The sequence below is a fragment of the Osmerus mordax genome, chromosome 7, assembly GCF_038355195.1.
Source record: "Osmerus mordax isolate fOsmMor3 chromosome 7, fOsmMor3.pri, whole genome shotgun sequence".
Lineage (NCBI taxonomy): Eukaryota > Metazoa > Chordata > Actinopteri > Osmeriformes > Osmeridae > Osmerus > Osmerus mordax.
The window spans coordinates 21,526,088-21,537,558 of NC_090056.1; the positions used below are offsets into that span (position 1 = coordinate 21,526,088).

Consider the following 11,471-nt stretch of genomic DNA (forward strand, 5'->3'; position numbering starts at 1 on the left):
AACTGGCAACCTTCAGATTACTAGCCCGCTTCCCTAACCGCTCAGCCACCTGACTCCCGTCACTCTCTCACCCCTCCTTATCAGCTAGGAGTAATAAGGAAGAGTCTCCTGGTTAAACATTACCTCTTCCAGACTTTACCCAGTTGCCACATCCCCAGATCTCTTCCAGTCACACAGGTACGTTCACACTTATGGTTCGGTTGTTTTGAACTGTGTTTGGAAAATACACTCTTACCACTAAAATACTGTTACTACTATGATCTGTACTTTCTTTATGAGCTATTTATGTGTAGTTTCGGATTAAAGCGTTTGCTAAATGAAGACTATGCAAGTTGATTTATCAACAGCTACCGAGTGACGAACAGGAAGGACAATCCTACCAGCTGGAACCGACAGGTGGGAGAGAGAGAGAGTGAGGAGGGGTGAGAGAGTGAGGGGGTGAGAGTGAGAGAGAGGGTGGGTGTGTGTATATGTGAGTGAGGGAGTGTGTATGTGTGAGAGTGTATGAGTGAGTTTGTGTATATGTGAGAGAGAGGGGGGTGTTTGTTATGTGTTATTCAATTGTCTCCAACACCCCCAGGATCCTGGAAAAATCACTTATCTTTGCTGAATGTGTTACATTGATGAACAGATTCAAAAATGAAAAATAGGTTTTTATGTGGTGAAGTAGGGTTAGTGAAAAGTCTCAAAAGAAAGGAAATTGCAATGACCTCTAAACTCTTATCGATGCATTAACACACGGTATTCCAGTACACAGCTGCTAAACCTGTTAGCACTAGCGATTGTAGGCATGGACCGGTTACCGCAGTTTGAAAAAGTCACGGTTTCAAGGAGTCGGCTGGCTGGACTTACCCTGCTGAGATCTTGCTGTAGTGCATGTAGGCAGCCATGATCACTCCTGTTTTACCCTTGTTACCCTGACAGAGGGAGGGGGAGGGAGGGAGGGCGAGGGGGAGGGAGAGGGGGATAGAGGGAGAGAGAGAGAGGGAGACATGAATACACAGAAGTGTGCCAGGGCAGGTCTCCCCTGAGGGAAGTGATGTATAAACCATCTGTTGTTCCAGTCTTTCTGTTTACCTCTGCTTTCCCTCTCCTTCTCCCTTCCTCCTCTGCCTCTCTCCTCCTCTTCCTCTCCTCTCTCCTCCTTAGGCATGGGCCGGTTTCAAGGTATACCGCGGTTTGAAAAAGTCAGGGTTTCAATACATCTCTAATTTTCCCCTTATAACGTTGCTGCGGTGTGAGCTGTTTTTAACGTCACGTCAAAGACGGAAAGTGCAGGAATCCAGAGAGGCACTTAGAACCGAAACTGTACTGTACTGTAGCTAGTGGTACATGACAGTGGAGCGAGTGGTACATGACAGTAGCTAGGGGTACATGCCAGTGCCTCCGCTGGTACATGACAGTAGCTAGTGGTACGTGACAGCGCCTCCACTGGTACATGACAGTTACTGTTCTGTTGATAGTGGTACGCAAGTGTCTCGTGGCAGTTGCATTGGGTGACTTGCAGCTTTTGTTTACTGTCATGTAGCCTAACTGCCCCGCGGCCATTTTAGAATAGAATTGTTTAAGTATGTGTGGCGGCCTGCGGAAACCCGTGGATGTCGCGGCCGCTCATTGTTGGCTATAAGCCATAAAAGATCGAAAATCGTTTTCTGTCAAATTGAGATTTTTGATGTTTTGTATAGTTAACACCCTAAACTTCATTGTAATGTACACAAAGTATATGATTACTTATGAAAAACTATTAATTTCAACGGTTTTTGGACATGTCAGCTAGCAAGATTTTCAAGCCATGTCAAATCAAATGCTTAGTTTGCCTGCTCTTTTGAGTGCTGCAGCAGCCCATAACAACAGATCAATGAAATAACTTGCTGAGAAATTATTAATGTAGCCTATACTTAAACTGACATTTACATTCACAACGTCATTACGAACAAAAGGATTTTCTCCCATATCACTTTTTGACACAGGTCGACTTTAAAATGATGTAACTTCAGTTGTGATAAAGATATCTGGGTGATTTAAACAGATTTGTATCCAAGAGAGTTTGTAGTTTCCAATATGTATAATACCCAGAAAGTACTTTTGCAATCATAGGGTGTCATTTATTGACAAGGTTCTTCATATGAAAATAATGAACTATTATTAACAACTATATTTACTCAGAGTATCGAAATGCAAATGTAGGCTACCTATATTGACTTCGGTTATTACAATTAATGATATACGCCACTAGGAGGCGCTGATAACAACACAACGATGTGCATTAGAGACGAGAGTCTACAACGGTGGCTCATGTGCACGCTTAAATTCAGTTACTCTGAGTAAAATTGTTACTAATTCATTACGTGTGTACAAGTCTGCTTTACATTACAGTCACACCATTACACTATATGCGATATAATGTCTAAATCGACTACTTTGTATGGTGAGCTTGTAGTGAGACATCAAAAGTGTGGTTTGGAGTTAGCACGAACAGTTTAACTTATTTTTTTAAATAAAGGTTTATAGCCTGTTCTCCTATTCTAAAATGGCCGCGGGGCAGTTACACGACAGTAAACAAAAGCTGCAAGACACCCAATGCAACTGCCACGAGACACTTGCGTACCACTATCAACAGAACAGTAACTGTCATGTACCAGTGGAGGCGCTGTATGGAAGCAAATGGTTACCAAAATGCAAATGCATTTCCAGAAATGCATTTGCATGCTAATTGAACTATTTAACTTGACATGTTGACTGCTGTTCAAATTGTTTATATGTTGCTGGAAAATAAACAATATTGTGTAAATTTCTTTTGATCTGTAATATGCAATATCGCGATAACATGAAACCGTGGTATTTTTTCTCAAGGTTATACCGTCAAAATCTGATACCGGCCCATGCCTACTCTGTTGGTCTGCTGTTCGAGACATCACTAAACACCATTGGTAGAGTTAGGGTTGTGGTGGTCATTTGAATTAGTTTTCTTTCAAAATGACCATAATTCACCAGGTAAAACATAATTTTTAGTTTTGTACTAATTACTGATGAGGCTGTGCTGGTTATAATAGCTGTTGTGCTGGTCTGTTCTGGTCTGGTCCAGGCTCCTCTGAAGAGAGAAGATGAGCGACGTGTCTGATGAGGATAATGAGATCTCGTTCTCTGTGAAGGTGAGAACATCATGAGTCACTCTACTCACAAGGAAACATTAGTAGAGATTCTGAGTAAATCCAAGCAGCTGTTTATTAGTGTGTGTGTGTGTAGTTCCTAGGGCGTGTGGAGGTGTTCCGACCGGATGGAATGCAGATCCTGACTGAGGCGTGGCACAGCCTGACGGTGCCCTTTGTTTACACACACACATATATATACACACACACACACAACTAAACATACATACACACACACACACAACTATACATACACACCAGTGGCGGATGCTGGTCTTTCAAAGAGGGGAAGCTCGTTCACCCCTACGACACTAGCATAGCCTACTGTATGAAGAAATGAACGAACGATCTAACGAAACAATATTAAACTCGAAGGAGGAAATGTGGGAATTAGGTTAAACTCAAACAAGGAATGTGGTGTATAATTGTATGAAATGTATGATGAAAATTGGATAGCAATTTTGCCAAGCAAATACCAAGAAATAGGTTGCAGCAGTTTGTCTTTCGACTACACTTGCAAAATCCGCGAAGGAACTGAGCTGGAATAGCTTCGGCGACTATTTATAGTACTAAATCGCTGTCAATCAAAAGGAGATGCAGTCTTTCGACAGACCCTCCAATGCCCCACGCAGAAGCCCAGCGTCCAGGCCAGCCCACTCCTCCATTCACCCCCAGAGACACCGAGCGTCCGTGGGCGGGACATAATCGCAGCGTTTATCCAATGACCGTTTCGAAGCACTGAAAAAAACTGTTCAAAGCAGACCCATTGAAGTCCTTGGACCCCAGGCGACAACAGGGACATGCACTGTGACGCTACGAGAAAATAGGAAATCGAGTCAGTCGACCTGCTATATGTAGCTGAACAAACTCGTCTTCGAGATGAACATGTTCTAACGCATTTAAAATGTTAACACAATAGTTAATATTTGACCATTAATTTGTTGACATTTTAGGGGAAGCCGAGTTTCCCTTGCAGTCTTAAAGAAATCGCCACTGATACACACACAACTATACATACATATACACACACACACACACACACACATACATACATATACACACACATACATACATAAACACACACACATGTCGCCGAACCTGACGAGCGAACCAGGACACACAACAACAGAGACAGGGTTTTTTTTTTTTTTTTGAAAAATAATTACACTTTTATTTCAATTCATAAAACACCCCTGGATTACCAATCAGGTTTAGCGAAGGGCTAATGGTGGTCACACAGGAAGGCTAGGTCTTTACAACTAGGGTGAAATATGGCACACCAAAACGTCACACAGCAAAGGTTTCACCGGGAATTTAAGTCTAACCCGCACACAGGATTGAGGGAATTGTATAGGCACTCAATAATGCAGATAGCTACACACAAATAGCACACAGCATTTCAAGCTTCACACGTGCACATAAGGACCACCAAGCCTCTACCTGCAGCTCCCATAAAGCCCACCCCCAATGCTGGCACCTGTCTAGGCAAGCAGGCTGGCACACAGACAAACAGAAAATAAAAGCGTCAGAACAAAAGTAAAGAAATCTGGACCTGACCAAACTAGGGACTGGATCGGTCAGGCTGCACCACCAGTCCACCCAGGTGTAGGGATGGAGGAAAGCTCTCTTGTCTGAATCAGAATCAGAATCAGAAAGGGATTTATTCGCCATGAAAGTTTGCACAGACAAGGAATTTGCTTTGGAAGGAAGGTGCATACAATAAACATATACCTAAAATTTAAATATGTGGACTAACTATACTAAGGGTACATAAACTAGCAGTACTAAGTGGGATTAGAATAGAATTAAATATACAATAAAATATAAATTGCCGTAAATTACAATATAAAAATACAAATATTACAAAAAATACAAATGTACAAGATACCATGTTGTGGTGCAGTGCAAAAGCAGAGTGTTTTAAGCAATAAGTCATTTGAGTCAGTGTGGTCCCTTGGCCTTGTTGAAGAGGCCAACAGCGGAAGGGAAGAAACTGTTTTTGTGGCGTGAGGTATTGGTCCTGATAGACCGCAGCCTTCTGCCGGAGGGGAGTGACTGAAACAGGGAGTGTCCAGGGTGGGAGGAGTCGGCCACAATCTTCCTCGCTCGCCTCAGGGTCCTCGAGGTGTGCAGGTCCTCGAGGGTAGGCAGATTGCAGCCAATCACCTTCTCAGCAGTACGGATGATACGCTGCAGTCTGCTCTTGTCCTTGGCAGTGGCAGCAGCGTACCAGACGGTGATGGAGGAGGTGAGGATGGACTCAATGATGGCTGAGTAGAAGTGCACCATCATTGTCTTTGGCAGGTTGAACTTCTTCAGCTGCCGAAGGAAGTACATCCTCTGTTGTGCTTTCTTGATGAGGGAGCTGATGTTCAGTTCCCACTTGAGGTCCTGGGAGAGGATAGTGCCCAGGAAGCGGAAGGACTCCACAGTGTTGACTGGGGAGTCACACAGGGTGATGGGGGTGAGTGGGGCTGTGTTCCTCCTGAAGTCCACAACCATCTCCACTGTCTTAAGAGCATTGAGCTCTAAGTTGTTCTGGCTGCACCAGGTCACCAGGTTTGTCCCAGCCGGACTTTGAACTTGACGCACGGCCAGTGTCTTTAAGTTCTCCCAAGGGTAGCTGGAACTGTTAGCTTGATGCGGCTTCCCAGGGCCGGGGCCTTAACCCGTATGCCTTGGGCCGGCCCTGCGGCTTCCCCAACGGTAGATGACGTCACTCTTCGGGATCCCCCGGAAACTCCAGGAGTTGGATTCCGTGCTGCTTCAGGAACCTGTCAACAGCAAACAAGCGGTGATCCCTCAATGGCTAACAATCTCGGCAACCCATTCACACTGCTATGGATTGTGGAAATCACCGTTCCTTTTTAATATGTTTGAGAGCGCAGAACAATATAACTCAGGGAACACACAACTATACATACATATACACACACAAACACACAACTATACATACACACATATACATACGCACACACAAACATGATGGGAATATGCAAACCCTCTCCTTTTTAGACTCCAGAGAGAGATTCCACTGAGAAACTGCAGAAGAAGAGTAAGGTGTGTCTGTTCCTGTCTGGGAGCAGCATCGACATCCTGGAGCACAAATCCAAGGTGAGGGGTGTGGCTAGACAGAAAATAGGTGTGGTTAGATGGTTAAGTGGTCTTCTGTCTGAAGGGTGTGGCCAGCTGTGTGAAACCAGAAATAAAGTCCAGAAATACTGATTATAACTTTCTTTCTCTGTCTTTCACCTTCTTGTCCTCTGGTCTCTTCTTTCCCCTCTTCCCTCCCTCCATCATTCCTCCTCCTCCTGCTCCCTCCATCACTACTCCCTACCTCCATCCCTCCCTACCTCTCTCCTTCCTTCCCCCCAGTTCATGCTGTATACATGCCCCCTCCCCTCTGTCTCCTTCTGTGGCGTCCTCCCCTCCTCCCCCAAAGTGTTGGGTTTCGTGGCCAGACACCCAGCAGCACACTCCTACCACTGCTACCTTCTCCAGAGCAGCAAGTTTGTGAGTGTTGATCGCCAGCACTGTTCCACCAGCTATAACACCTGCCAGCCGAGCTGGCTAACAGCTACAGTGTACAGGGAGCATTCTGCCCGCGGATAGATTCAGTCTTGTGATGACCTCCCCATGACCTCCCCCCCCAGACCCCCCTGCTGGTGTCCGTCATAGGAGATGCCTTCCTGGCCTCCCGGAGGAGGCAGAGCATACCAGGGGGGCGGGACCTGGTTGTGGAGGCCCTAAGACACAAGGTGGGTCAAACCCTAACCCACCCTAACCTTCTCTAATCCACCCTAACCTAACCTTCTCTAATCCACCCTAACCTAACCTTCTCTAACCCTCCCCACCCTAACCTTCTCTGACCCTAACCCACCCTAACCTTCTCTAACCCTAACCCACCCTAACCTTCTCTAACCCTCTCCACCCTAACCTTCTCTAACCCTAACCCACCCTAACCTTCTCTAACCCTCCCCACCCTAACCTTCTCTAACCCTCCCCACCGTACCTTCTCTAACCCTCCCCACCCTAACCTTCTCTGACCTAACCTTCTCTAACCCTAACCCAACCTAACCTTCTCTGAACGTCCCTAACCTAACTTTCTCTGACCTTAACCCACCCTAACCTTCTCTGACCCTAACCCACCCTAACCCTCCCTAACCTAACCTTCTCTAAGGTTCCAGAACCAGAGCCCAAGGCTGGTCCTAAAACCAGAGTGTGTGGTTCTAGAAGCAAAATGTGTGGTTCTAGAAGCAGAGCATGTGGTTCTACAAGCAGAACGTGTGGTTTTAGAAGCAGAGCATGTGGTTCTAGAAGCAGAACGTGTCATTCTAGAAGCAGAAGAGAGCAGAGGGAGCCTGGCATTGTGATCTGGTCAGGGAGGACAGCTCTACAGGAGAGAGGACGGGGGCTGGTCAGGGAGGACAGCTCTACAGGAGAGAGGACGAGGGCTGGTCAGGGAGGACAGCTCTACAGGAGAGAGGACGGGGGCTGGTCAGGGAGGACAGCTCTACAGGAGAGAGGACGAGGGCTGGTCAGGGAGGACAGCTCTACAGGAGAGAGGACGGGGGCTGGTCAGGGAGGACAGCTCTACAGGAGAGAGGACGAGGGCTGGTCAGGGAGGACAGCTCTACAGGAGAGAGGACGAGGGCTGGTCAGGGAGGACAGCTCTACAGGAGAGAGGACGAGGGCTGGTCAGGGAGGACAGCTCTACAGGAGAGAGGACGGGGGCTGGTCAGGGAGGACAGCTCTACAGGAGAGAGGACGGGGGCTGGTCAGGGAGGACAGCTCTACAGGAGAGAGGACGGGGGCTGGTCAGGGAGGACAGCTCTACAGGAGAGAGGACGAGGGCTGGTCAGGGAGGACAGCTCTACAGGAGAGAGGACGAGGGCTGGTCAGGGAGGACAGCTCTACAGGAGAGAGGACGAGGGCTGGTCAGGGAGGACAGCTCTACAGGAGAGAGGACGAGGGCTGGTCAGGGAGGACAGCTCTCTACAGGAGAGAGGACGAGGGCTGGTCAGGGAGGACAGCTCTACAGGAGAGAGGACGAGGGCTGGTCAGGGAGGACAGCTCTACAGGAGAGAGGACGAGGGCTGGTCAGGGAGGACAGCTCTACAGGAGAGGGGACGAGGGCTGGTCAGGGAGGACAGCTCTACAGGAGAGAGGACGAGGGCTGGTCAGGGAGGACAGCTCTACAGGAGGGAGGACGAGGGCTGGTCAGGGAGGACAGCTCTACAGGAGAGAGGACGAGGGCTGGTCAGGGAGGACAGCTCTACAGGAGGGAGGACGAGGGCTTAGTTATGAGGTTATGGCAGGGTGAGGAGAGGGTTGTGGCAGGGTGAGGAGAGGGTTGTTGCAGGGTGAGGAGAGGGTTGTGGCAGGGTGAGGAGAGGGTTGTGGCAGGGTGAGGAGAGGGTTGTGGCAGGGTGAGGAGAGGGTTGTGGCAGGGTTATGGCAGGGTGAGGAGAGGGTTGTGGCAGGGTTAAGGCAGTGTGATCCTCTTCTCCAGAACAAGGTCCTCCAGAGGGAGAACGCTGAGTTGAAGAAGAGACTGGCAGCACAAACAGGAGAGGTGAGTCACACACTCATACACTCACACACTCATACACACACACAGAAACACATACAATTGATGTTGATCCCATCTTCATGCACAGGCCCAATGAGGAAGATGATGATTCAAGGCAGAAGAAGATATAGTCATGTGCATCGCTCTGGATAAGAGCGTCTGCTAAATGACTAAATGACTGAATAAATAAAGAGAATGTCATGAATAAAGAGAATGTCATGAAAGATAAATCTTGGTATCTTTTATTTACACTGACCGTGTTAAACTGTCTGCCATGTGTTACTGATTACTAGAGAATGCCCATCCATGAACAGATGTTGGATTATACATTGTTCAATACAATATACTAGCATAGAATATAAAAGCAGAGATGGGAAGTAATGAAGTACATATACTTCATTACCGTATTTAAGTAGATTTTTCTGGTATCAGTACTTTACTTCACTTCACAATTTATTTTTTGGACAAGTTTTTACTTGAACACCTTACATTTTTTTACACAAATATCTGTAATTTCTACTTCTTACATTTTCAAGCCAGGCTTGTTACTTTGGTATTAATCTGTATTTGGTGGTTTTTCATTTCCTGGCTATCACACACAACAAACGTAAGATAGTCTACGAAGCTACCATGGAGCAAGGCAGAAGGCAACAAGATTTTTTTGTTTTTTCTCAAATGTTGTTTGCATCATTGATGATGACTCTATTGTACTCTGCTCTGCTTTAAGGCCTTTGCACACCGAGTCCGAAATTTGTGTCCGAAATGTTCGCGCGTAAAAAAATTAATACGACCTCACGTTATGTCAATCGCGCTTACACACTGCCTCCGAAACTTTCGGCTGTCAAATAAAAGTTTGGATCTGCGTTATTTGCATCCATAGTCAGCATTTTAAGAGGTTTTTGGACAATTCAGAGCCACCAAATTTTTAGGCTGACGATTACGAAAAAACTCATATGAAAATTTCGGACTCATTTAGTCATTTTTTACATTGTCATTTTAGGACTCAGTGTGCAAGGGTCTTTACTCTACTCTGTTTAGGGTTCTCTGTCCTCCTCTCCTCCTCTTCTCCTCCTCCCCTCCCTTCACTGTGTGTGAAAATAAAGTTTCAAAGGTTGAAAAAAAAAAATTGCTAAAAGGTTTCTGGAAAAAAAAGGTTTCGAAAGGTTGAAAGAAAAAGTAAAAAAAAATGCCCAAACTTCGGGCTTTATACGATGATGGACAGATGATCAACAGTAACGTAATCAACCACATCACCAAAGAGCGCTTGGGTTGAATTCGTTTTCAACAAACAACATACTACGTTGCTCTGATTGGTTGTAGGTCTATCCAATTGAGTGAAGAGGCATTTTTTTCCGGGTTCGGTTGAAACAAGCCCCATACTCACAGCCCAATGGCGCGGTATCAGACTCATAATCTGACTAGAATTATGAGTATGACAACGTCAGGCTAGATGAGTTTATGATGACTACTATACTCTACTCTATTGTACTATTGTGCTCTGCTTTCACCTACTCTGTTTGAGGCATCTCTGTTCTTCTCCTTTCACTGTCTGTGAACCAAAACGTTTTTAAAGGTTGAATACAAATAGTTTGACAATGTTTCAACAACTTTGTTACAAAGAATTAATACATATTTTAGAAAAAAAAGGTTTTAAAGGTTGATTTTTTTTTTTAAAGGTTGAAAAAAATCTCCTTTCACTGTGTGTGTGGAAAAAAAGTTTTAAAATGTAAAATGTACATTGTGGATGAGACAGAGGGAGTTAGCGATGTCTACATGGCTGAGAATGGAGACATTCCTGATCGCCCATGGCCATATATGGGGGAGATGTTCGAAATAGTCCACTTTAGACACAAAAGTGTATTTTTGTATGTATGAATGTATTAATATTGTGTGAGGTCCAGTTACCAGCTAAAACATGTAGTAGTGGCTACTTTTTACTTAAAAAAAGCATTCCAAGTGTGTGCTGACTTTACAGAAAATGCTGATTTGCCAAAAGAGCTAGACCTGTGTGAAATAATACAATCACCTCTTGAAGCAGATCTAGTGTGTCTGCCACTCTGAGTGCGCTGTTTAATAAAATCACTAAGGGGAGGTGGAGCCATACCATTTAAAAATTTTAAAAACCAAACACACATCAGCGAATTTAACAAGGTCCTCCCACCTCAAGATATTATGTTTGATGAGGATATTGCAGTGATGGTGACTTTTTGTTTTTTTTATCAAGTGTTTTTAAAACTTGTTTATGGAGAATATGAATAGATTTTAATGTTGTGCTGCTGGCATGTGCCCAGCTGGTTAAACAGTAGGTCAGATGGGGGATAATCATTGCATTATAATACAGTTTTGCAGCCTGCATGGTTAGACCGTTTCTTATTTATCTAAAATTCACGAGGTTAAATTTTAAGACATTTGTCACGAGTTACCTGTTTTTTAAAGGAGAGATTAGAATCAATAAACATTCCTATATATTTAAAATTGGATACTACCTGTAGCCTTTTACCAGCAACATAAACATCTGGTTCCAGTGACACCTTGCAAGCCCTTTTTGTGAAGAACATACAGTCTTCTTAACATTCAGATGAAGGCAGGAATCTGCAAGCCATTTAGATACATTGGTCATTGTGGATGTGAGCTTTAGTGCCGCTTGTTCTTTGTTTTTTGCATGCACATATAAATCACTGTGTCATCAGCGTACATTTGAATATCACATCCATTGCAGACACCAGGCAAATCATCAATGTACAAGCTGA

At 45.1% G+C, this 11,471-nt stretch overlaps 1 protein-coding gene across 2 annotated transcripts; it reads left to right on the top strand.

Moving 5' to 3' along the window:
• The first annotated feature begins 135 nt into the window (after positions 1-135).
• On the top strand, positions 136-8,951 carry LOC136946126 (PTB domain-containing engulfment adapter protein 1-like). 2 transcript variants are annotated; one of them, XM_067240351.1, is made up of 10 exons: positions 148-177; positions 348-396; positions 2,854-2,994; positions 3,086-3,152; positions 3,247-3,318; positions 6,165-6,263; positions 6,525-6,662; positions 6,803-6,907; positions 8,662-8,724; positions 8,810-8,951. In XM_067240351.1, the coding sequence occupies exons 4-10, from the start codon at positions 3,105-3,107 to the stop codon at positions 8,816-8,818; spliced, it is 534 nt and encodes a 177-aa protein (XP_067096452.1). In that variant the 5' UTR covers positions 148-177; positions 348-396; positions 2,854-2,994; positions 3,086-3,104; the 3' UTR covers positions 8,819-8,951. The 2 variants fall into 2 exon arrangements, with proteins under 2 accessions (XP_067096451.1, XP_067096452.1); XM_067240350.1 differs by lacking the exon at positions 2,854-2,994 and having other exon boundaries at positions 136-177.
• The last annotated feature ends 2,520 nt before the right edge of the window (positions 8,952-11,471 follow it).

Coding starts and splice junctions, on each gene's coding strand:
- LOC136946126 (XM_067240350.1), top strand. CDS start 3,105: ATGAGCGACGTGTCTGATGAGGATAATGAGATCTCGTTCTCTGTGAAG. Junction 3,319..6,164: donor AGGCGTGGCACAGCCTGACG/GTGCCCTTTGTT, acceptor TCTCCTTTTTAG/ACTCCAGAGAGAGATTCCAC. Junction 6,264..6,524: donor TCCTGGAGCACAAATCCAAG/GTGAGGGGTGTG, acceptor CCTTCCCCCCAG/TTCATGCTGTATACATGCCC.